Here is a 25627-nt window from a genome sequence, read left to right on the forward strand (position 1 = left end):
GGAGCACTGGGGGCCCAAGCCTCCCGGCATGTCATGATAAGACAAACAGGATTGGGAGTGAAAGCTTTTATATGAGATAAGTCGCAATTACAGATGCGAGGAAGGTGAACAGCAAAAGAAGCATTGTGGCCCTTTAAACATACATCCCAAGACGTTTCAAAACCTTTGCACATGGAGCTCACGCCGCGTGGTGTCTTTAATAACCCAGAATCATTCTGGAAATCTTGAAGCTGAACATAATTCTTCAATCCTCGATCAACTCGCTTGAGAAAGGCGACCAGTGCAGCCACTGGAATGATTGGACATTGTTGGAATTTGCAACGATAAAGTGGCTCGTGTTCTGGTGCCCCTAGTCTGAAGGGTCTTGAGAGACATTGACGGCTTTGCGATTATACTTCGTCGGTAAGTGCCGTACCGAACGTGAAGGCTTGCCCGTCCGAGTTTGACTTGCGAGTTGCTGAAGTTTAAAGATTATTGAAATATGTATTATTCAGCAGCCTCGTCCGGAGATTCGATGAACACTCGGCGCCGAATTAAGTTACATGACAAACCAAATACAGCATGTCAACTTGCTCTTAGAGTTGGTGATGTCTGGATCAAACCGAACAACGGTTTCTTGTTTGTGGGGTACTGCGATTGCGAACTCAATGGGCACATGTGTTTCTTAGACCTCGGGCGAATCATGAGCTGCATGCTGCAAGGACGGTAAGAAGAAGAACTATAAAATCCGAGGGACGAAACACCCTCAACACCAACCCCGAGCCAGCTCGGAATCCGGTGGGATTCACATCGTGGGCAGTCCGGCCGGCATCGAAGCCGAGAGAGTGGTCCTTCACATGGCGGCAAAGGCGGCTGTGGGGCCGTGCTTGATCGGTGGGCGGGGAGAAGACACTCCGACGGATGGAGACCCGAAAAGCCCGAGACCCCGATGGTTGTGGACGAATGCGGTTTCACAGCTAAGATGAATGACGCACACGACGGAATGGCTGTAGCTCCCTTTTACGCGGGTAAGCTGGGTGTGCTGGCCAGAGCTCCGCGTAATAGCTCGCTCGCGAGCTGCCACTCCGGAATCACCTCATCGTAATGCGATTGATGCGAAACAACGAACGGGATTCCACCGTTTCTCTCCACGAAAGACCATCCCTTTTCATAGCCGGTGGAAACCTTGGCTATTTCTGGGTTGCATCAAGCATGTAGGGCTCCGCGCAGCCGTCTGGTGTTCCCTCCGGCTCGCCCGGGGCCAAAGGTCCCATTGGAGAACAATGGGCGGGGAGAGTTTCACGTCGCCTGCGCTGTCCGATCGCCTTGACGTCAGCTGACGATTAGACCTCTAGGTGTTGGCGTAGTCGATTCTTCTGCCTGCGGTGGTCTGGCGTGCTATGGCGTGGTGTTTCTTTGATGCCGGCGAACAAACTACTCCCTTATCTACCTTCCTGCTACCTCGCCCACCCCTAGATGCGGTTGACATCCTGCATTCCCTCTCATCAACCTTTTCCATCGAAATCAAGATAGTATTGTTATCAGGGAATTGACAAAAATAATTCAATATGAAGGCTATCGCTGCCCTATCCTGTGTGGCCGTTGCCAACGCATTTATCCTTCCCGACCCTCAGATTTTCGAGCAGGCGTCGATCCAGAATGACGAGCGCCCCTCCTGGTGGGACCGCATCCCGTCCAAGGATTCCATCATGAACACTGTCGAAGAGGGCTTCGACTCTTTGTCCTCCCAGATTGAGGGTGCCCTGCACACTCTTGAGGACACTGTCGAGAACAAGTTTGAGCATATTTTTGAGGAGGAAATCTTCAATGATGAGGGCGACACTTCCGACAAGTCCATCTTTGACCTCGTTGCCGGTAGCAAGTACACCACCACACTCGCTAAGCTCGTTAGCGATTACGACGACATCGTCGAGGTGTTGAAGAGCACCAAGGCCAACCACACTGTTTTCGCACCGACCGACCGGGCGTTTGCGAAGCTCCCCAAGGGCTTGAAGCTCAGCAAGGAGGCCATCAAGTCTATTCTGCTGTACCATGTTGGTGTTGGCGTGTACGACGCGAAGAGGGTCTTGCGCACCCACACGCTCCCCACGCTACTGAATGAACCCTGGCTCGGTGACAAGCCTCAGCGTCTTCGCACCAGCGTTGGTCTTGGCGGTGTTCGCGTCAACTTCTACAGCAAGGTTGTTGCAGTCAACATCGTAAGTAATCCGCACTCTCAATTGCTATCATAGTTTCACGTGCTGACTACTTTTACGCAGCGCGCGAACAATGGAATTATCCATGGCATCGACAGTGTCCTCCTCCCTCCTCCCCTGGTCGGCCGAGAGCTCACCCTCCTGCCCAGCCAGTTCTCAACCCTGCTCCTAGCCTACGAGAAGACCGACTTCGTCAAGTACATCCACGGTGTCAAGTCCACTGGCACCACCGTCTTCGCCCCTTCCAACAATGCCTTTGCCCGTCTCGGACCCAAGGCCAATGCCTTCCTGTTCAACAGCCCGACCGGCCTGAAGTTCCTCAAGGCTCTGTTGAAGTACCAGATTGTCGCGAACACCACCCTGTACAGCGACGCCCTTTACCGCCCTGGAAACAAGGAAGCCAATGTCATGGAGCACTACCACGTGGACCTCCCGACTTTGCTGGGCGGCAAGAACATTGCCGTCGATGTTGCTGTGTGGCGCGGCTTCAGACGCGTCAAGCTCAATGGCTACATCCCCATTGTTGTTGCTGACGGCATTGCCAAGAACGGTGTCATCCACGTCCCTGCTCGCGTCCCCATCCCCCCTCACAAGCACAAGAAGGACAGCGAGAACGGCGAGATTAGCGTCCAAGATTTGAAGGAGAGATTGGCGGAGTATGTTGACGAGGACGATAAGCAGGACGATTTTGGATGGTCTGCTGAGCTCTAAGTGAAGCACATGAAGACGGGGAATGCTGTAGCTCCGCCCCATGCATAGCACCAAGGAAATCAACAACAGCGCACGGGAAGCGCTGTGAAAATGGATCACATCACCCACAGCAAGTATGGTAAAAGTCTATCATGAACGCCAATACAAAAGCATTCTGACTCGGAATTCTCATCTTAAAATCATCAACGTCGCTATGTACATGTAGAAGAATTTAACCGGAGGCCTGCCACTTGTGAAGCTACTCAAGTCCGAAGCAGGTTCTTGCATCAACCAGTGCACAGGGCTCGGGTACATCAACCTGTTTGCCAGTGCTTCTACTCTGCGCAGTCATTAACAGTCCGAAGCGAGACAAAGGGCCACGAGTGACCCATCCAGTGGACTGCAAAATCCCTGGTTCCCGACTACAGGCACAGCCAGATACGGCCATTATCGTCTTCCCAACCTGCCGGAGCTGCTACACCGGCCACGTGAGACACAAGGGCCCCCGGACTCGTGGTAGCGCTGCTCTCAACTCATCTCGCTAACCGTCCAAAGTAATCCCCGACTTCAGCCCTACCTCCCCGACAACACAGAGTGTTCCAGCTACTTCATTGGATCCTCGGGTACGCTGACAGCGGTCAGGCTTGTAAGGCCAGGAAAGCTTGCGTCGCAGAGACCTTTGCCAATACAGGCTGCATCTCCAACGCGACATTCCAAGGTCTCAAGAACGAAAGAGATGCCACTTTGGGACTCCTTCTCACCTGCATCGGCCAACAGTTATCGGCAGTCTCCTGTCACCATTTACCATCACTGCCCATCGAACCATTTACGCCTCAAAGTGGTGCCAGCCCCTTGGACCCGCATCAACCTAGTTCAGAGCCGGCTACTGTAGCCTTTCACGCCAAAATCCAGCTCTGCCGTCCCTGAATCCGCATCGCGACTGGTGTCGCCGAGGTGGCGCATGGGCGCAGGCTTCAGCTGAGGGGGGGACGGAACGCCTCTTCCAGTTTACACCTGCTTCGATTGGCTCCCAACCTTTTTATATCCGCGCGAATGCAGGACAACATGTGAGTGGGAAGAGACGTGGCCCCAGATGCGGTCAAGCGGCCTCCCTAGAAGCCACCGAAGGCTGGACCGTGCCGGCACGGCGAGGAAACGACGAACCAGGGTTCGTGAAAGATGCGAGTCCTGGGCGGTGCTCGGCTTCTTGTCTTGGGGCAGATGCAGCAGGCTCGGAAGAAAATAGCAGCAGGCTCTGGGTCATGGAATACACTAGGACGGGAGACAATGCCCGATGGGAGGAGCATTATTGAAGCGCCGAGTGGCTCAAAAGATGCAATTCTCCCTGCGACTGCGGCGTCGGGAAACGGCTCTGGCGAGCTCTACTATTTTCCAAGATCTTTTATCCAGAGTAAATCAGTACTGGAAGACGAAGCAACGGGTCCACACCGTTGGTAACGGCCGTTGAGTCAAAATGCATCAGCCTCCGCCCGCTGATCAGTCGACCTTCGACTCGCAGGCGCGGTACAATCTTCAAGCCACGGAAGATATCGACGACGAGCAGCATTTTGTCGAGGAGGAGAAGAAGCGGACCATCCAGTTGCCTAAAAGACCAAACTACAAGCCGAAGCCGTTGCGATGGCCGTTCATTACTGTCGTTATTCTTCTGCTCGGGATCCTCATGGCTTTGGTTATTGTCGCCAGTACGACGATGCCTAATTCTGACAGCACGGCGACCATTGAACCCAGGCATATCTTAATGTACCGGCAAAATGGAACTTCAGATGGGCAGTCAACATCGACCGATCCACCGCCGTCGACGTCCCCGGCCGAAACCAACTCGACACCGGCAACGTCCTCCTCCACGGCACCTGCTGTGCCGAGTACTTCGACTGTAGCGAACCTCCCTATCAGTACCGGCCCCGACCTACCAAGAAGTTCTGGATCTCAAACTCAGGCAACATCAGAACAGCCATTACGGGCCTCGGAGTCATCCACATTGCCTAGTCGCTCTATCTTAGAGGTGTCATCTCCAGAGGTGTCATCAGAAAAACACGAAGTCGTGTCCACGTCAGATCACGCCGTGGTAGCAACTGATCAACCTACCATCACTGTGATTCCGGAGTCAAGTCCGTCTGACGAGACTGTTCGGGCGTCTTCGAAGAACCCTATTACCACTACGGCTCCGGAGCCAATGGACTCGACATCATTCTCATCGAAGACTATGGTGGAGACCACAAGCACTGCTTCTGAGACACAAACTACATCCTCTATCAATTCGAAAGACAGCATTGTATCGACAGGTCCAGAATCCAGCTCCACAACCGCCAAGACAGGAACAACAAGCAGTTCAGACAACGAGTCAAAGTCTGCGTCGTCGACAAACTCAGAACGCAGTGCTGACGCAACTTCATCAAGCACAGGCCGTCGAGGGAAAGAGGGTCCGGCCATCACCGATACGACTTCTGGATCCGAGATCACGTCGTTCACGTTAAGTACCAGCCGCGATCGGTTCAAATTGCCTGTTATCACCAGCGAATTCACAACAACCATCACCAAACCTGGTTCCACCACCACATACACCAACGAGGTCACCATCCATGTGCCTTCGACCTTCACGTCAACCGGAAAAACAACGATACCCGGAACCCAAGGCGTAACAACGTACACCGACGTCCGCACAACTAGCGTACCGCGCACCATCACAAGATCGGGCGTGACGAGCTTCGCCCACGTGACAATAATACCAGTCAAACCAACGATGACTAGTATCCAAACCATTAACGACGAGAAGACCGTATCGGAAGTCGTGGAGACCTCGTTTGAGCCCACAGAAATCACGTACACCTCGACGTCCGCTTTTACCGTGCCACCACGCACAAGCGATGTTACTTCCGTCATCGTCAGTGCCGTGCCGTCAACGGTCGCATCCGTCGTCACAAGTACAAGCCCTCCTCAGGTCTATGTGTCAGTGGGAACCACCGAGATTACCAAGTTCATCACCGCCCCAGGTGGGAACCGAGGCAACGAGCCGCAGACCCAGCCTCCAGTCTTTCAGGTCATTACCAGCGTCTACGACGGAAAGGTCGAAACATTTGTGGACAAGGGCACTCCTCAAACCATGGTGAAGAGCGATGGTGGAGTGTACACAGTCGCCTTTACGCCGCCCCTACAGACGATTGTTACACATGAGGGAGGCCAGGCGACCCAGATGGTTATCACAGTGACGCCTTCTCCAGAGGTAGCCTTCGTCGCCGTCCCAACAACGAAGGATGGTACGCCGACAGTTGTTGTAGTCCCTTCCACACTCAATCCAGCAGGGGCCGGCGCATTCAAAGAGATGGCCACCACGATTAACGGAAAGGCGACCGTCGTCGACGTTCCTGTCACTCAAGAACCAGTACTACTGGCTGTACAGACCATAATCGATGGCACACCGACCGTTCTGTGGATCAATTCTGTGCCAACAGCAGGCTTCAGTCCCATTTCATTGACCCTGGTGTCGGAGATTGGCGGCATTACCGGTGTATTCACGACGATAGATCCTCTAGAGACTACCAAGACAACGATAGACGGTAAGGAGACTACCATAATAAGGACGCCGGGACCGCGGACGTTTACATCGGTGTCGGGAGGGACTCTGACGACCATGACCATCATCACTACCCCGACCGGCACACTGCCTCTGTCCTTTACAGTAATCACGACCATTGGAGGCACCTTGAGTACTATCATATCCACCCCCACACCTACTTCGTTCACCACCTCTCTATCGGGCACATTGAGGACCATTACCTCCACGCCCAGTCCCACAACCCGCTTGTCAACCATCAAGCCCTCCACCACGCTCATCACCTCCACGACCAAACCAACAGCAACAGACAGCCCTGATCGAGTCATAACCGAAATCGAAAAGTTTGGTTTCACAAATGGTGACTACTTCGTCGGGAAGTTCCTCCCGATCATCCTTGCAGTCATGATTGCGGTTCCCCTCCGGATCATCGACCTAAACGCCAAGCTGTACCAGCCTTTCCACGCCCTCGCACAGAAAGGAGGTTCGCTGGGGAAAAGCAGCATGACCTTACAATTTGATGGCTGGAAAGGCTTCTTGACCCCCTTTGAGAGTTTGTTGCAGGGTCATCCGGTCCCTTTCATCACAACATTAATCATATTGTGCTCGTCTCTACTTACACCTCTAGCGACGGAAGCTATCGGGATGAAACTCCATGGCACATGCAAGATCACAGCAATCGAGGGCTGTGGCATCCAATTGGGTGTCTCTCCCGTATCAAGCTACGCGCTTGTAGCCCTGATCGCCTTCATCATAGTCTTGCTTCTCATCTTACTCTTCTTTCTTCGGACTTGGGAAACAGGCCTCCATGCCAACCCCTGGAGCATAGCGGGAATCTCCTCACTTGCGCGTAACGCGGACATTCGATCGCATCAAATAGACTTCAAAGCCAGCGCAAAAGCGATGAGAGAGAAGCGATATCGTTTTGGCTACTTCAAAAACACACTCGGCCGCGACGAGTACGGCATTATCTACGGTGACGACTCAGCTCAGAGTCTCCAAGGCGCAACAGCTTCCGGCGCAATTCCATCAGACGACGAACTCACTGGCGCGTACCAAAGGTATATTGCAAAGAAAAGCCGTAAACCGGTGCCTTTCATTGCACTTACGTGGTGGTGGCGACTTGGGTTCATCTTCTTCCTCGCTGCCTTATTTATCATCATATTGTACTACCATCTCACACTGGGCGTTCGGACTTCTTTCAAAGACTTCATGGACAGTCAGACGTTTGGCGTTCGGTTCTTTTTCGCGGCGTTGGGTGTTACCATTATCTTCTGCTGGGAGTCTATTTTCATCAGTGAGTTGACCCAACTAGCCTTGGGATTCCCCTGTCTAACGTTTCAAGGTATCGCAATAATCAGCCCCTACTACAACATGGGTCGTCGCTCCCAGCCCCCGGAGAAATCCATACTCTTGACTCGTCCAACGAACGGCTTCTACGGACTCTACGCGGCGATATTGGAGAGCAACATCATTCTTATGCTGGCAGCTTTCATGTCCATCCTTGCCGAATTCCTGCCGATTCTCTTCGCAAACGTGCCATACAACCTGACGCAGACTCTGAAATCCCACAATGTCTGCGCGACCATCAGCCTTACGATTCTTGCGCTCATGTTGGCCTCCATGGTGGCAAGCCTATTCATCAAATGGCCCGAGCTGCCAGTCGATCCGCGCAGTATCGCCGGAGCGTTGTACTACGTTGCAGAGAGTCGGATGCTGGAGGACTTCGAGGGACTTTCGAAGCTGGACTCTGAAGAGAGGGAGAAGAAAGTCAAGGAGCTTGGGCGGAGGTACTTTTACGGAGGCCTCACGGGTAGTAATGGTAAAAGAATGGGCGTTGAGTCAGTCGAGAGTGTTGAGGACACAGCATATACAGGCGGTCACTGGTTCTTACCTCCACAAGAAGATCAACAGGGTGATGAAGACAATCGCGGGGGGGAGGTGCAGCAATCTGAGTCTCCTCATCAACCCGAGCAGACTCTGCGGTTGGAAAGAAGGAAGGAGGTTAATCAAGGGGAGGACATCGATCGAGGAGCCGTGCTACCAGAACGCGCACGGCCTCTAGAGGCGAAGCAGGGTTCTGAAGGATTCAGTTGATGCTTCATCACGTAAGGCATTGCCGAGACCACGGAAGTAAAGCGAAACAAATGAAGTTGAGTTGTATTATTAAGAAAGTGGTGTGAAACACATCTACCATTACAGTCTGGCGGCGACTCGGGAGTATCTAAACGCAGAAAGACTTTTCGGATCTTTGGACAAAGGAAATGTTGATTAATATCATGCGCGTGAGGCTTAGCATCGAGCGTTCCCCTTGGTAACAGACTTGATGTAAGACTTCACCTTCTCATATTTGCCTCCTCGCACATTTTCGATGTGGGTAAGCACACGAGGGTAAACCTCCTCATGGGCAGTAGGACTCATCCAAGCATCAAGATGGCCGCGACCTTCGAAGACTTGCCTCTCGTAGCACATACCGCCGTTGACCTCGCCGAGGGTGGTGAAGGACTTGTCGGTGTTCTGTGGATCGTAGACTGCGTTCTCAGATCCAGAGAAGAGGAAGATGGGAAGACCCTTGAGGCGGGCAATGTTCCCCTGTGTGGTAAGTTCGACATTCCGGGAGTCAAGAACGTTCCCTGCGAGACCGCTGTCCATGAGGTGGCGAAGGCTCTTCATCGAGGTACCTCCGAGGAAGTTCTCCAACTGGGCATGGGTGGTGTCATTCAGGTGCTGGTGTGACCAAAGGCTAGCATATCGAAGTTAGCAGGTGAAAAAGTTGGAATGCGTGATCATGAATTGGGGCTCTTACCGTCCAAATACAAGAGAGCTACGATGACAAACGACAGAGTTGCAAATCTCGTCACGACGACCGACGGGGTAGAAGCGGAGCGCCTGGTTGATGACCTGCTGAATGATGCCATCCTGGGAGGAGCTCGAGCAGTCGTACCAGTTGCCCTGGAACAGACTGTAGATAGACGCCATGGAGATGGGAAGGCTGGCCTTGATCTGATTGACCTTGGCAAACATCGGGTTCATGAAGACTTGGGAGGCAGTCACGCCACTGAGCCACTGGCGCGGAATTGTGCCGTCAAGCAGACCTGAGGCGAGAGCAACAGAACCAGCGCAGTGAGCAACGACGTATGTTGTGACGGATGGTCCACTTCCGCTATCCTCGATGTGATGTCTTCGTCGAATTTCCTCGAGAGCGGCCTTGAGATCCAGTCGAGCATCGTATGTGGTCCAATTTTGCTGGGCAACGATGGTCTTGCCCACACGGTGAACCATCGAGTACACTCGGAAGCCCTTCGCACGGTAGTAGTTGACAGCATTCTTCTCGATTGTGGGCAAGGCGAAGATCTGCTGGTCAACAGCAGCACCGGGGATAAGGAACACGATGGGCGCGTCCGACTCGCCCCAGTTGCGCTTCTCATAGGGCTCGTAAAATTGAGGGCTCCAGTAGAAGAGCTTGGTTTTGACACGATCGCTCGCATGGAGTGTTATCTCCTCCGTGTATCTTGAGGGGTTCTGGTAGTTGCTGAATGGTAGGCTGGGCCATTGCATAGGAATAAACGGTGTGAGGAAAGCACTGGCTGCCTTGGCGGTGAAGTAACCGAGGAAGTTGGCAGTCGAAGCAACGCGGGAGTAGAGAGTTGAGCCGGTAGTTTCCATGGTGGTGCATTCCTGGAGGAAAGAGGTGGGACGAATGTGGATGATACCCTTGCCGAGAACGTTGTTTTCGTCTCCCATGCCACCAGTCCCAAGCTCCGTGATGGTGCAGTACAGGGTAGTAGTAGCCCTCCAGAGGTTGAGAGGGTTGAGGGTGACATCCGGATTGACGACCTTGTATCCGTTGAAGTGGAGCTTCTGGCCGTTGGGGCACGATATGGTAAAGTTGTACGTGAGGTTCGTGGTGTCAGGTGCGCGAGGGTCGTCATTGAAGAGTTGGAATTTACCGCCCTGGACCATGCAGGTTCCGCCGAGCTTGGGGCAGGTAAAGGTTCCGGTGAGAGTGGCCGGGTGCTCCTTGTCATGGACAACTATGCGAGGTCAGCTTCTGTGTTCGAGTAACTGGCGCAGGTTGACTTACGGTTGTGGGTGTTCCATGAGCGAGCGCTCAGGAAGAATCGCGCAAACTCGCCACGACCGCGAGCAGTGGCCGTCGCGTGTTCGAAAGACAAGTTGTTGATCGTCTCGTTCTTGTCACGGATATGAATCCAGCCGTCCATCATCTCAGTGAAGGCAATACCGGCAGTGTTGTCATCTCTGGCAGTCTGGATGATGTCTTGAACTCTCATCACTTGGAGAGCATCTTCACGCCGTAGGCTCTCCGGAATATGTGCGGGCTTTCCGAAGAGATTGAGAGACCCTTGTACGTGTTAGCATATCGGAAATATCATCACAAACTCGCCCAAAACTTACCATTGCGATCTTCCCTAATAGTCAAGTGCCTATCTTCGGCAATCTTCTCCATCGATCTTTCGGCGAGGGCGGTGATGGTCGCAAAAGGGTTGACCCCGAGAGCAGCAGGGACAATAGTGCCGTCGCAAACAACGAGGCCAGGGTGGACCTCTTCCCCATCACCCTTAAACAACTGGCCTTTGTCGTTGACACCACCGCCAGCACCAGTACCGTCGTTACTGATGCGTGCGCCGCCACTGGAATAATTATGTAAGCAGCTATTCAGCAAGACAAGGGCCACTAAATTTCTTACATTGCGTGGACTGTGATCTCCTTTTCTCCGAAGGCGGCATAGAATGGGCTGTCAACGTAAGTGCCCCCAATCAGGTTGGTGATCTTCTGGAGGTAACCCGCAAGCTGAGTAGCTCTCTTGGAAGTGCCGACGCCAGAGAAGTTGATCAGCGGCCTGTCATCGACCAAGTTCATTGTTGCTTGGCTGCCTGAGGAGAAAGTCAGTCCCGTCTTAATGATGAGGTGGAAGGGTTTCACTTACTGTCGTGCGACATGATCAAGTAGCACTGGGTTCTCTCAGTGCTCCCCTGTGGGTTGTAAGGTCCAAAGACGCGAGCACCCACAGCAGCAGCCAAGTGGTCGGCCTTCTGACCAAAGGAAAGATTGTGCGGGAAGACACGACCAGGGAGGTACTGAAGCATAGTCTGGTAGAACGGTGCCAAGGCGGCGGGAATGGCACCCTCTTCAATCACAAAGCCGTCGAGGGGGTTCTCTTGGTCACGGCAGTCGATGACACCCGTGATGCATGGCCCGACAGGACGGTTCGGTGGTGGGTCTGGTCGCCCCATAGAGTTGACGTACTCATTGGTGTTGTAACTGAGATTGGTCAGTAGCTGCTGTGTTCAGGCGGCCCTTTCTTATTCTTACCCGAAAGCCAAGATGTCACCGTTGCCACTCATACCCTGGCCGACGTCTTTGCTCATTTGAAGGCCAAACTTCTGGCTGCGAAGCAGAATCTCTGTGGTACCAATACTACCGGCGCCGAAGCAGACCAGTTCCTTTGCATGAACCCACATGAGGTCTTCGTAAAAGATGTCCTGGAAGTTGGCTCGCTTGCCTCCGTGCCAGGCAAAGTAAACAATGTAGCCGTCTCTGTCCGGGGCTTCAGTGACGTAACGGACCTCACACTGGCAGAACATTTCGGCACCCCAATTCCAGGCATCGCTGAGATAGTTGACCAGAGTGGTTGACTTGCTTCCGTCATTCAGACCCGTAGTGTCTTGGCCAGTGAGTGAGGATGCCTTCATCGAGACACCAGTGCTATTGTCTCCGTCGACGAACTTGGTCGTTTGAGGCACGCGGTAGAACTTATCGCCCCATCCCATGAGCTTCGCCTGCTTCTCAAGCGTCTCCAACTTGGGAAGCTTGGGGTAGTCCTCTGGGTATTGTGCCGGCTCCAAGACTTTGCGAGCCTTCTCGTAGTCTGGTACACTTTAGTCTCTTTTGAAGCAATCCACATCGTCCAAAACTTACATGGCTTGAGGTTATCGCCTCGGAGTTCCTCGGGCCAAATCGGTAGGCTCATTGTACCAGGGTCCGCCTCCAAGAAGACATTGGCATTCAGGAGACTAGTACCTCCCAGACCGTTTCCGACGAAAGCGTTCTGGCCATCACCGACAATGAGGTGGTAGAGACCGGTAGGATCGCCTCCTTCGGCAAACTTCCCAAGTCTGCCGAGTACGCCGTCCGTTGCTGCATTGGTCATATGCAGCTCTTGGGCAGCACCCGCAATTCCAGAGGGAAACTCTCCGGGCCACTTCTCTTTCCCGCGCTCTAGTAGACAGACGGTCTGTCCAGCTCGAGCCATTCGACTGGCGGCAACGGCCCCACCATAGCCGGAGCCGATGACAACAACATCGTATGAGGGCCGAATCAGCTCAACGGGGCGCGAGATGCGAGGGTACGTGCCGGTGACAGGGTCGAAGGTGTCACTGCCATCGTTGTAGCCGTACTGCGGATCTCTGAGATCATCCCGCAGCTGCGGTGTTCCGTTATGCTGCGGCTCAAAGTGGCCGTTGGTGTAGCCGTTGGAGCCGTTGACCTCCGAGTTGCCGTCCATGGTGTCTGGTGCCACGCGAGAGACTAAGACTTACTTACCGCTAAGGAACTGGCAAGCGTCCGTTGAGATGAGAACGAGTAGCCTCAAAGCAGACAGAAACCACGGATAATATCCACTTCTTATAACGGGAGTGCTGCGGGTGTCTCTCGGCCCCGGACTCTCGTCAAGATAGCCAATCACACGGGAATTCTGTTGAGAGACGATATCATAAACCGTCGCCAAGGGAACTCCATTCCCACGTTTCATTCACATGCCTCTTGTAAAGTGACTCTTAATGTTCGAGAAGTCACCGGTTCGCGGATTTCCCGAATGCGGCAGGCTGTGCTCGGCGTCAGCACGGGGGGTTCTCACAGCCATCCCACGTACAGTCAGCACACTGATAGTGGTGTTGAGGCACGGTAACTCGTGTGCTATGAGAATAGCCTACACTACGCCCCGTTTCTGTCAGCTTTCGAATTGGCTCTTCCCATTCGTTCAAACATTTGTTTGTGGCTTACGGTCATGTTTCCTCGACGCTCTCGGTGAGACCGATCTTACATTGGGCATGTGATTCAAACCCTTCAGACACAGCGGGTTCTTCCTGTGTAGCAGTCGAGAAGAAGAACAAATTCGCGAAGAACCGAGACAGGTCGTCTAGAAAGCCGCAAGTGAAGTTTTTCGTGCCGGAAGCACTTCTAGACTGACGATGTTTTGAACATGTCCCAACTTTAAACATTATGCGGCGCGGGGAAAGGGCCCTAGGCCTATGATACTAGCGGCATGTTGCCTGTGTTCTGAGTACTTTGGGGTGTTTGAATAATCTCCACTCAGTGCCGCGTTCCGTAGGCGACCAGAGAATACTTGGTGTCTACATCTTCTTCCCCGAATGGCCAGTCGGATGCCTCGCGTTTCCCGAGGACTTCGGCCATTGACTCGTTATAGCTTTTCCCGATTCGGAGAGAAAACATTCCCTCTCGCTGAAATGGGTCAAAAGCAGCACACGCAATCCTTACTGACTGATAAGGCATCGACCCTCCAATGTTGTCTCACCGCCGCGGGGGCTCCCTGATTGGCGACCAGGGCGCACTTCACATCTGCGGCTGCAAGACGACAGGTTTACGTGCGGGAACACTAGTTGACGGGCCGCAAGCGGATCGAGGGACAGCATTTTTGAAGGCCTGGCAGTTGAGCAATTTTGAGCTGAACGTTCAGTGGTCTGTAGAATGTGGAAAACATCCCTTGATTGAATCGCCTCTGGTGCCGCGACATTCCGAGATACCACACGCAATATTTGACAGCTTGTGTGATTGGAGGCCTGAACTAGTTTTCAGCTCATTTTGACTAGTCTGGGGCGGTGTCTTGATGCAAACCCTGGAATGCCACTTCTCAGCCATCCCGCCCTTGCTGAGGTAAGATACTTTGGAGATGCAGAAAGCAGCACCCCGACTATTCACACGAGCCGTGGTGGGCAGAAAATTACAACACCGCAGAAACCCTATCTCTGACGCCACTGTCAGATTGGGGGCCAGCGTGAAAGTTTCATCGAGGAATAGCCCACATCAAGGGGCTTTCAAGAGCTTCAGCACGTGAAAACAGCCACCACAGCATGTGAGTGAGAGACAACAAGGTCTTGATCTGCATTCCAAGACTGCGTCTACTCCCTTCTGCATGCTTGCCACATTACGGCAAGATTCCAGCCAGCAGCAAAGCCAATGATGAGATGACATTCATGAGAAAATGATATAAGAAAATAACTTGCCTCACAATTCTTATCGTAAGACTTGGCTTTGAAGTTCCTTTCTTGTCAGCTGAGCCGACCCAGACAGACCTTCTTCGAGAATGGCGAAAGTCAATGTTTATCATTCCCTCCCGAAGGACCTGAGCAACCAGAAGGTTGTCGCCGAGTCCATTCGGCCGGTCACCACCGCCGACCTCCGATCGCTCCTCCGCAAAGAGGGCCCCCATCGCCCCATCAAGGATAGGATCGCCAAGCTCGAACTCCGGAAGCCTGACTACTACACAGGGGCACCATGGAAGCTCATTCGCGACGATGCGATCTTGTTCGTGAGAAATATCCCTTACCTACTTGGCATCGTCCTCCCTCTGTTTGAGAAGCCGCCTACGCGGTCATTCGACATTGAGCGTACCGATGATCAGGGCTTCAGCATCAATCGTCTTAGGCGCCAATTCGAGGCTTTTGCGCAACGATACTTCCATTCTGGCCCCCTCGATGAGCTCTACCCGTCCTTCGCCAACATCTATGACATGACCTTCCACCTCATCCTCATCATCGCCCAGTCCACCTTTCTCATCTCGCTCCCATTCTTGTCCTTCTTCTCCTTCAATCTTGTCGTCGCTTACATTATTGGCTTCGTCACCTTGAACTACTTCGTGTGCTATGCGCTGAATGGCTACATGCCCGATGGATATATCCAATCCACCGACTTTCCGGAAGCCAGTCTTTGGGACGAAGAGCACAGCAAAGAGCAATGGATCTTCCTTAACGGAGTCGCAGTCGGGTTAGTCTTCCCGTATGTTGGTTCTTAGATGCTTGGAGCTAATGATTCCACAGACAACACTGGTTGCGAAGCAACATCGACCGAATCTCCTTGACCTTCCATCGCAGAGTCATTGGTGTCCACAACAAGACGTAAGATGACAGTCATACCTCACGGTCCCATTCAATCTGACATTTAGTACCGTGCCGGCATTATCTTCGATGTCATTCAATGCCTCCTCGAGCGTTGCTTATACTTTGGCACCTCCGACACTAGAGCCTGCTTCGCTCTGATCTCGGAGGCCCTTATGCATCCCGAAAAGGAGAAGGTGGTGCTGGTCCTCCACTCCCAGGGCGGGCTCGAAGGCAGTATCATCTTGGACTGGCTCATCAATCAACATCCCCGAGACATCCTTCAAAAGCTGGAGATCTATACCTTCGGTAATGTTGCAAATCACTTCAACAACCCGCGCGTGTTCAAGACCGACCACGGCGAGCACGATGGCCGCAATCGCGCCATCCGCCACATCGAGCACTACGCCAACTCGTTTGACTTCGTGTCGAGATGGGGTGTCATGCACTTCAAGAAGAAGACCGCCGATCAGCAAGACCGCTCTGTCATCTACAACCTGAACGCGGCTGTCCTGTCCGGCCGCACCGAACCCAAGAAGCACCTCAGCAAGAGGCAGATCAAGGAGAACAACAAACTCGAGAAGGCGTGGAACTCGTATAGTGGAGCCCTGTTCGAGCGCATCGGTTCTGGTCACCAGTTAAACCAGCACTACCTTGATAATATGTTCCCACTCGACAAGGGTCTCACGAAGGTCCAGCAGAATGGCGACGGCTCCCCTCTACCAAACACGTTCATGGATGCCGAGGTCAATGTGTACAACGATCCTAAGCAGATCAACAGGCTAAGGAACCTGCAGAATGGATTCTACGGCCATGAACACAATGGTGAACACCATGGTATCAATGGAGATGTCACTATCAAGAAGGTGTATCAGCTGAGTCGTCTTTGGAAGTACGTCAATGGCAATAGTCCCAAAGAAGAAGAGTATGCAGGAGAGTATTAGTCTGGCTGCCATTGTATGAAACGACCTGCTGCCACAAAACCTGTAGCAAAGGAAGAGCGTTGCTAGATATGCCCTGCATAATACAGTAGTCTTGGTCAATGGCATATTTGTATGTCACGAACAATTTACCATGACACCATGAGCTAAAGCATTTGACACGGAGTCTCCATGTATGTGGCTGACGAGAATGCTGACTCCCACGGCGTGTGAAATGCCTCCATACGCCTGAAGAACCTTTCGACGACCTGCAAATTACAGCCATTTTCTACCTACGGGAGATTGGCCTCTTCAATTTTGAATTTGTTGTTCACTCTTCCATCTGCATGCATGCCATTCACTGATGACGGTGGTGGGTTTGAATTGGCTCTACCGTCTGCAGTGTCGAAGCTAGTATCATACCCTGCAGTCAGCCACCCCATGGTCGAATTCTACGAAAGCTTCCTACCAGGCCCTGAAGTTCGATCCTATTTTACAGCAATGACGCAGCAGATTACACAGCAAACAGCATTTCGGACTCGCTAGGCGTTGCGATCTTATGAATCCCGAAGTCATACTTATGTGCAAGCTGCAATACCAGAGCTTTCACTAGTTATGAGATATCAGGATCAGGAATTTTCAGAGACGCCAATCGTATTTGCTTGTCATGCATTGAAGCATCTCTATTCATGAAGCATCTAAATCCGTCGCCCGCCAAGACGGCGAAAGTGGGGACTGCCGGAGCGGCCCGAGTGATGCGGGTCTCTGCTTCGGCCTGGGAGATTTTCAGTATTCCTTCCGTGAGCTGGATGCCGATGGATGCGCACAAATTTGAGCATATCGATGCGCTTGAAGCCAAGTGCGACGAATTGAGGAAGTAAGGCCGGTAGCATCCGGTCACGCGGCGACGAATATGTCCGGCAGTTCAATACGCATTGGCCACATTAGCTTCTCGAGGAGTCCAGAGTATCTCAAGGATGCCTTCTCGGGGCGTTCATTCCCCATCTTCAACTTCCAGAATGCGGATTCCGTGTTCCCGGTCTTCAGAAGAGAAAGTAAGCGCCGTAGTAACCCAAGAGTGATTGAAAACAGTTCTTGGCGCCTAACCGGCCCGTCCGAAGGTTCTAAAAACGGAATGTGGGAGAGCTGTGATCATGTCGGGGGCAGTTTTCTGTCGGCGGTGGGGCTGAGAATTCGAGATTGAAGAACTGGGGGCTTGGCTCGCTAGCCGCGTAAGGTCTTGCGCATTCAGGTGCACCATCTGCCCATGGTCACAACGACTCGCCAGATCCACCGCGGACAAAACCGATAAGCGGCGGGAAGGAGCTGTTGGTGATGTTCTCCACATGTCTATGGAGCAGTTAATGATGGGCAGAACCGTCCATTGGCTACGCGCTTCATCCCTGCGTTTGCCCCTAGCTGTGAACGAATGTCGGCACGCGACATCCAGCTGAGTGTTTGCTGTGCATAACTCCAAAGAGCATCGTCAATTCTTTTAATCATCGCTTTTCGGTTCAGCAGCCGTCTTTCTCCTGCCAGTTATACAGGGCAATCATGCGATTAATCAGATGTCTGCAAATGTGGTCTGGTAAACCTGGCAGGGCAGTGTCCTTGACCTGTGTAATTTCCTGTTGGTTCTGTCTTGACACTTTTCAGGATGGATCGCCATTGAACCATGGCAAGCCACCATGGCACGTTCGCCGCTTGTCCCATCCCTACTCCGCGAGGAGGACCGGCGCTTGAGCCACTGTGAATGACGGCGGCGGCCTGCATTCCGCCTGCCAGGGCAGCTTAGCGGCGCTGAAGTTAGCATCACACTGATCTAGCAATGATTTTCAATAGACCAGAGATGTGGGATGATGCTACAGCGCTGTTGGTTCAAAGTAGCATTGCGCAGCTTGGCTTGCTGGGGGCCGAGGGAAATAGATTATTCTCTTTGTTCAACCGACACACCCCTTCGCAGTGAATAGCTGGGGGTCAAAGCCACACATAACACAAAATCGTCATGTCGCAAGCATCAACAGTCTTCGTCTCCCGGAACGGCGGCTTTGAACGAGTAGGACCTACGATGTTGTAATACGCTTGGGAGAAGTCAGAGTGAATGAAGACCGCAATCTCATCTGACTGATGAGAAGTTTTCAGAAGATAGCGAAATGAACAACATGCTTCCATGCGAAGTTGAAGCCATTTGGGTGAGGGTCTGTTGGCGCTTGCAAGGGTGAGGCGCAGTCGCTGAACAGCGAATCGCGCTGAAGCTTAGGATGCAACCCTGAAAGTTTGCAACCGCCTCACCCTAGTCCTTGTTAGTGGGCCAAACCGGTCTCCGGCAAATCACGATACAGCAAAGCTTCAAGGCTTAGTTGGTTTATCGTAGGGACCTAGGGGCTAGCTGGGGTGCCAAGCGGATATGACGGGTGACAAACAGTCTCAATTTGCATTGTTCACAAGGGGAATGGTGTTGGTAGTTAGTTAGGCCATCACTCATAAAAATCCGGCACCACCCAGAGGAGTTTGGGCTACGAGTTCGTCTTGAAGGTCCTCCCTCTCGGCATGTTCAGCCCAGCATGGTTATCGTACCAAAGTCATCCTCGCGGATGACGACGACAATTCTTTCTGTTTGTATTCTGTTCATGTTTATGTACTCAGTGTCATTCCTGTCTACTTACTACCATCCTACTTCTCTACAAACACCATTACAAATGCCACCACAGACGCCAAGTCCCCCGAAAGTCTTTGAGCAACCCGAAGAAAAGCCATCGGCATGGCAGAACGAAGCGAAATCGATCATCGAGAAGGCGAGATCCTTCATAGATACCCCCATACGTGCCCCGTACAAGGAGAAGTTCTACGATGTTGGCCAACGAACTCAGATCGCGCGGGAATGGGTCAAGTTTCTTGACTCAGCTGGTGAATCAGACGACAAACAGACTGTCAAGGACGCCGTCGAGAGCGCGATCGGATCCCTATTTCCCTTCATTCAGAACTCACCGAAACGACCCGACAGCACTACACCGTTCACCGATGTGAGATCCTCCATCGAGCCAGGATCACGTGGCATTGTCATTCCAACGGGAAAGGCGACCATGAGATACGCTGCCCATCTTATCGGATCGCTTCGTGAGGTGCTCCACACCAAATTGGCGATCCAGATCGTCTATGCGGGAGATGAAGATTTCCCGGCTGCTGATCGCGAACGGCTGCAAGCACGCTTCGAAGACGTCGAGTTTTTGGATATCTTGTCAGTGCTTGATGACACAACTGTCCAGCTGGCTACTGGAGGCTGGGCCATTAAAGCTTTCGCTGCCCTCTACTCGCCTTTCGAAGAGGTCATTTTGATGGATGCCGATTCAGTCTTCCTACAAGTTCCCGAAAAGCTTTATTTCATCCCGTCCTACATTTCAACCGGAGTCCTCCTCTTCCACGATCGCCTGCTCTGGCAGCACGCCTTCGCGGAACGCCACGAGTGGTGGAGATCGCAAATTCGCGAGCCCAGTGCGACACTTAACAAGTCTCTGGTGTGGACAGAGGATTACGCGGAAGAGGGCGACTCTGGCGTGGTTGTCATTGACAAGTCGCGTTTAGACGTGTTGATGGGTCTCTTGCATGTGGCGTGGCAGAACACGCACGCCGTCCGCGAGGAGGTTACGTATGTGATGACGTACGGCGATAAGGAGTCGTGGTGGTTTGGTTTCGAGCTTAGTGGGGCGAGCTACTCGTTCGAAAAGCACTACGGCGCCATGGTTGGCTGGGTCCGCGACAAGCTGTCGGAATCTAGGGAGAGGATTTGCAGCTTCGTCATCGGTCATGTTGATGATGAGAATGGGCTGCTCTGGTACAACGGAGGGCTTTTGAAGAACAAAAAGATCGATGCCCACGAGTTCGGGCTGCCGACCCACACAATGGTCGACGGAACTTGGGAAAAGGGCGCTAGAAGGACAGACATGAGCTGTATGGTCGGTCCGGCGGGCAAGCCTGTGGATGAAGATAAGGGGGAAATTCTGGAAAGGTCTGTCGCATTGGCGCAAGAGTTAGACGACGAGTTTGACTTTGTCTAGAGAGGCCGACCACTGATTGATGACGAGAAGCTCAGAGGTTTTGCATTGTATCATAAACATTATACCCAGAGAATAGAATTGTTCATAAAGTTCTGTTGCCTGTGTCAATTTTGGATGAGTGCTCAATATCATAAGTTAGGCTCGGGGAAAATCATCAAACCTTTGATTCACAATTTCCAGCTTGATTTAGGAGAAGGACACGCGGCATGGCGCCTGTCATACCTATGTTGAAACTTGCGCTGACTTGCTTTAAAACAGCGGCGATGAACATAGACAAAATAGAATAGATTATTCGTACAACTCTCGATCTATTTTCCCTCGAGACTGTCTCTGTCGATGGAGATCATCTCGTCCAATGCAGCTCGCAAGTTGATAGTGACGTCTTCACTTTGCTCTCCAGCCTTCAGAATCTCCTCAAGTTTCCCAGCCCAACTCTTCCATCTTTCCAACCCCCACAAATCATTGTTGATCCTCTTCATGTCCGCATAGATGACCTTTCCAGCATGGATAATCCACTCTGATGCAACCAACAATCGACATTCTGCTAGCTTTCCTTTGGGCAGGTCCTTCTCCAGCGCCAACTCGATATCGACGTTGGGATACTTCAAGTGTGTTGACCACGGCTTGTAGATCTCGGCACCATGGTAGCGAGCTTGGAAAGAAGAAAAGTTGACCCATTGATCGCACCTTCGGATGAAGGCTTGTTTCTGCTTCGGGTCCTCAGGCTCAGGTCGGTCAGAGGCTGCTGTAGGTTAGTGGCTGTGCATACCACCGGGAATCTTTCAGGAACCTTGAGACTTACCAAATTTCCCATTCCATTCTTCTTCGCACATTATTCCGAACACAGGGTCGTTGTGGAAAGCGTGATATTCTTCCTAAACAAGTTCTCAGCATTGGTAACAACCTCCGAGAACACATAATTAATGGCATCAAACATACCCCTTCACTCTTGTACGTGACTTTCGGCAGATGCGACAGCTCGACCAAGAATCTGGTCAGTAAGTCTTGGCGTTCATCATAGTACGGCAGAAGCCATGACTGGTGTAAGATCAAGTCATAAAGGTGCGCCAGGTATTCTGGCATGCCTTTGTCTTCCAACCTGTACGGCTTGCGAAGAGGATCTTGGCTTGAAGGTAGGAACCGGGCCCAATAATCGGCGCCGATCTTCAGCGCAGCTTCCAAAGCAGCCACATATCCCTTTTCATGAAACGAAGAGAGCATGTGCAGGATGATTGAGGCGGCCTCGGTGTTTCTCTGGTCCCCCCAGCTCTCTTCGTCTGCGATCTGATCCTCAAGCTCGGCCAACCAGGCTTCAGCAGGAGGATCAGATGCTTGAGGCTCAGAAGAACTTGTGACGGCCATGACAGCTGGAGGTTTCAGTGAGGCGTTTGACTGGGGGAGGTGATTCAACGTGGGGGGAGAAAGACAAGAGAAGAGAGGTTTTAAAGACTGAGAGTCCCAAAAGGTTGACGGTCGGAGCGACGTGATAATAAATGTGATTTTCTGCACAATTGTGGCAGTGCTGAAACTTGCAATGGGATGTCTCGATGTTGGTTGTTGGTTCGGTCGTCTTTCCGGTTCCAAGGTTAGCGCAGCGGTGCTAAGCGCCCGCAGAAGCCGCGCACTGCCTTCCCCAGCTCCACCCGGCGGGCGTGTCGCCCGCTGTGCCGTTGTGGCCGGGTGAGCGCGCCAACATCCCCGGCAGAACTTCTCCAAATCAAGTTGACCGATGTAACAACCGCCGGCCGCACCAACGAGAGATTAAAGCGTTTGGCATTCAAACCAACCATGAAGAAAAACCAGTCGTCCATCGTTCCGGATTTTCGTAGCGTCAATCTGATTGCGGAAAATATGTTGGTTCGGTCTTGGGAACGGCCGGCCATGGGCCATGGCCGCCTTTGCTGGCCAACGTCCATTCCTGCAATCGCCCTCGATTCTGTCGTGGACTTGCAATGTTGTGAATATTTTTGGCAGACAAGTGAGATTACTTAGACGTGAACTTGCTATATCTAAAGACGAATGCTTCGCGTCGAAATTGTTAACACACACCTACCAAGACAGACGCCAAACATCCCATCATCGTGCGAGCCTGCCTGGAGCATACTCGCTGTAGTTGCGGTTTTTATTTTCTGGTACAATCGCTCTTCAATATCAGTATCCAGATTGTGCACTGGATCTCATCACTCTCGTTTCTCGGAATATACCTACACAACATACACATCATGGGCAACAAACAATCGGCCCCTCAGAGGCGCAATACAGACAACGCCGAAAAGCAATTGGTATGTGTTCAGCTTATCTTGATCTATATGATTCCCAGCACGAAGCCTAAAGCTGATACGGCCATGAAGCAATATCGTACCAATCATGGAGTTATACCAGTGGCCAACGTTCCTGGACATCTAGAGGATGCCCCGCCACCCTTCACCGAGACACGATCCGGATTCCCCCATGAGTATAGAAATAATGAAGGTCAAGAAGTGCGGACGCAACCGTTCGCCAATTTCGTTACTGGTCCCAATCGAGCCCAAGGTCCAGCCGGTCAGCTACACGAGTACCCCATTCCGGGACCCAATACACAGTTTCGCTTCGACTACGATCGACGATGCATCAATGCTCGTCAGGCCAACCGACCGATCCACCCGAATGAGCGGGCGAATGTTATGGGTCCGGCGAACGGCGCGCCTCGGAACGATCCTCAACAGACGGGTGCAGCAGTCAGGGTTGCTCGAGTTAATGGCAAGGAAGAAACGGTTGTGGTCGGAGTCATGCACCATCCTGAAGGAGAGCAGCGCATGTTGCAACGAGCACCCTTTGAACCGATCAGTCGCCAGGGGAGGCAAGCGATGGAACGAGAGACTGATGAGAAAGGTCGATCGCGAACATACCCGCCTCGTGGTGTGGATGCAGCGTTTGCCCAAGATGTTGAAGCAAAATATCGGAAAGTCAACCCACCGGCCCATCCTGAGATGCGAGCCAACCCACGACCTCACCCGCTGCGAAGAGCCAGAGGAGCACAGTGAATCATAACGTATCAATGCTGGTGATTACTTCACTTGCTGGTCGACATATTGTCTTTAGAATATCACGCAGTACTCGTTTAGAAAAGTGTCGCGTCAAATTTGTATTTCTGTATTGGGGGATTATCCTTCAAGTTTATTTTTCGCTTGTTTCAGCATGTGCCCGTTGGTGCATTTTCAACAATCGTTCCAGAGCTTGGATTCTGTCTTGAATCCCAGGCGTCATCCCAACTTTTCTGCACCTCTTTAATCGCTTTCGTTTGTTTCGGGAATGCCTCAAGATCGTCGAGCCTTCTGGTCTCTTTTGTGTGTTGCAACCAGCCCTCGCGATGACCGTCAATTGACGTTGCTCTTGGATCGTAGCCCCATATATCATCCGAATGAGTTCTAGACAAAGTTGAAGGATACGTCAGGATTTCTCCTCCAGGCTTCAAGGATCTTCCCCTCGACGACAGGGTATTTGCAGTTCGCGCTGTTCCAAATGACCAATATAGTAAGGCCCTCCCTCGCTTTCGAACACGGCTGTGGCCCGTTCGTGGTCGGTTCGGCAAAAATTCTCGAATATCGAGCTTCTTTTGGATTAGCAAGTTGATTGTTGGCAAACAAGCACAAATAAGTCCGATTGCTAACTCCAGCGCTCTATCCGTAGTCAGCAATCTTCTCACGCTTTATGCACCTGAACACAAGACCTACGTGGTGATGTCTAGCAGAACGAAACCATCCGTTCTATCTGAAGGTTCAAGGAATAGAATAGACTTGTAAAGACGGAAGATGGATACTCCAGTGGCAATGCCGCCAGCACTGAGCAGAGCCACCACCTTGACCTTTGTCCAAAATGGCAGTCGAAGGGAGAATGTCATCGCGAGAGGAAGCAGCAAGATGATAATGTCGGTAAAGACGCCCAAGCACATGTCGGATATAAACACCTTCCGCTGGTTGAGGCAGTTTACTGGTTTGACATCGGAATCCCATGTGGCAGGGATTGGTATGCAAACTAACACCTTCAGCATCATTATCGGTATATAGCAGAACAAAAGTACGTATATAAAGGTGAAAACACCTCTAGATACCCTTTCGTAAACTGCGAATACTCGCGCTTCTAGAAGAAGAAGCGTCGCCTTCGTCAAGTAGGCTGCTGGACAGTAGAGAATGGAGCCGATATAAAGCCACTGGCAATGCTTAGCCTGGAAGGGTATCGGGCAGGTTGATTCCACAGATTTATGACCTACTCGAAGAACCTCCTTGTATGATTCTTTCGTGACTTCCCATTCGTGGTAGCCTTCCCCGTAGTGCGCCACTGTCACATTCCATGAGCGGGTAATCACGCAAAAGGCACAAAGTCAACCACTTACTGACAAGAACAGTACTGATATAGCACATCCATATGCCCTGAAGACAATGTTATCAGAGAGTTTGCCCTTCGCGACACGAGAAAGGAATCGTACATATGCTGCTAAGCACGTCCCTGCGAAGGCTTTAGTGTCCACCCGCTGATTCCAGTTTCGAAGTGGTACTCACAGTCTTCCGTGTACCAATGAGTGTTGAGCGCCATCTTGGAATAGCTTCGCAGACCAAACATGATCGTCGTCAATCCCGTCATGACAGCCAGACCGACTACGAGATTCGTCCTCCCAAGATCTTCCGGCTGCGCGAAATTCGGCACCCGCCCCGGCGGAGGCGCAAATGCTCCCACCGGGCCAGCTTCTTGCGCCATGGTGTCGCCCGCCCGAGTTCAGCTGTTCATTAAATGTCGTGATGATCATTGAAGAAAATAGCGAGGTAAGTGGGTCGGGGACGTTCGGTGTGGGGGGATGGGCAGACAGACTACTTGACAGATCATCAGTATGGCCAATAGCAGCATAATGAATGTGGGATAAAAGTTGGTTGTATTCCTTAGTGTAATCTGCTGGTCCTGCAGTAGATCTATATAAACGATTGGCGTATATCCCTTGTAAGGCAATCCTGGCCTGTGTATGTAGATAACTGAGTAATGACTGTAAGCGGTGAGTTTCATATAAGCGAGGGGATCCCTAGTTCTGACA

The 25627-nt window shown here is 52.1% G+C and overlaps 7 protein-coding genes across 7 annotated transcripts; 5 read left to right on the forward strand and 2 right to left on the reverse strand.

The window, feature by feature from the left end:
• Positions 1-1547: 1547 nt before the first annotated feature.
• Positions 1548-2906, forward strand: COL26b_010205 (uncharacterized protein; the record flags this gene model as incomplete). Its single annotated transcript, XM_053182912.1, has 2 exons — positions 1548-2198; positions 2259-2906. 2 exons carry the CDS (start codon positions 1548-1550, stop codon positions 2904-2906), a joined length of 1299 nt encoding a protein of 432 aa, XP_053033181.1.
• A 1453-nt stretch (positions 2907-4359) lies between these two features.
• Positions 4360-4892, forward strand: COL26b_010206 (uncharacterized protein; the record flags this gene model as incomplete). The annotated part of the gene is made up of 2 exons (XM_053182913.1): positions 4360-4575; positions 4635-4892. The coding sequence occupies 2 exons, from the start codon at positions 4360-4362 to the stop codon at positions 4890-4892; spliced, it is 474 nt and encodes a 157-aa protein (XP_053033182.1).
• Positions 4893-5079: 187 nt separating this feature from the next.
• COL26b_010207 (uncharacterized protein) lies at positions 5080-8553 on the forward strand (the record flags this gene model as incomplete). Its single annotated transcript, XM_053182914.1, has 4 exons — positions 5080-6160; positions 6206-6460; positions 6767-6940; positions 7802-8553. 4 exons carry the CDS (start codon positions 5080-5082, stop codon positions 8551-8553), a joined length of 2262 nt encoding a protein of 753 aa, XP_053033183.1.
• Positions 8554-8748: 195 nt separating this feature from the next.
• On the reverse strand, positions 8749-12982 carry COL26b_010208 (uncharacterized protein; the record flags this gene model as incomplete). The annotated part of the gene is made up of 8 exons (XM_053182915.1): positions 8749-9199; positions 9263-10490; positions 10541-10819; positions 10873-11108; positions 11165-11351; positions 11405-11739; positions 11791-12346; positions 12397-12982. The coding sequence occupies 8 exons, from the start codon at positions 12980-12982 to the stop codon at positions 8749-8751; spliced, it is 3858 nt and encodes a 1285-aa protein (XP_053033184.1).
• Positions 12983-14800: 1818 nt separating this feature from the next.
• COL26b_010209 (uncharacterized protein) lies at positions 14801-16534 on the forward strand (the record flags this gene model as incomplete). Its single annotated transcript, XM_053182916.1, has 3 exons — positions 14801-15480; positions 15534-15588; positions 15659-16534. The coding sequence occupies 3 exons, from the start codon at positions 14801-14803 to the stop codon at positions 16532-16534; spliced, it is 1611 nt and encodes a 536-aa protein (XP_053033185.1).
• A 2675-nt stretch (positions 16535-19209) lies between these two features.
• On the forward strand, positions 19210-20565 carry COL26b_010210 (uncharacterized protein; the record flags this gene model as incomplete). The annotated part of the gene is made up of 1 exon (XM_053182917.1): positions 19210-20565. One exon carries the CDS (start codon positions 19210-19212, stop codon positions 20563-20565), a length of 1356 nt encoding a protein of 451 aa, XP_053033186.1.
• A 308-nt stretch (positions 20566-20873) lies between these two features.
• On the reverse strand, positions 20874-21927 carry COL26b_010211 (uncharacterized protein; the record flags this gene model as incomplete). The annotated part of the gene is made up of 3 exons (XM_053182918.1): positions 20874-21307; positions 21368-21440; positions 21505-21927. 3 exons carry the CDS (start codon positions 21925-21927, stop codon positions 20874-20876), a joined length of 930 nt encoding a protein of 309 aa, XP_053033187.1.
• Positions 21928-25627: the final 3700 nt, after the last annotated feature.

This window comes from Colletotrichum chrysophilum (genome assembly GCF_026319265.1).
Source record: "Colletotrichum chrysophilum strain AFK26 chromosome Unknown scaffold_106, whole genome shotgun sequence".
NCBI classification, from domain to species: domain Eukaryota; kingdom Fungi; phylum Ascomycota; class Sordariomycetes; order Glomerellales; family Glomerellaceae; genus Colletotrichum; species Colletotrichum chrysophilum.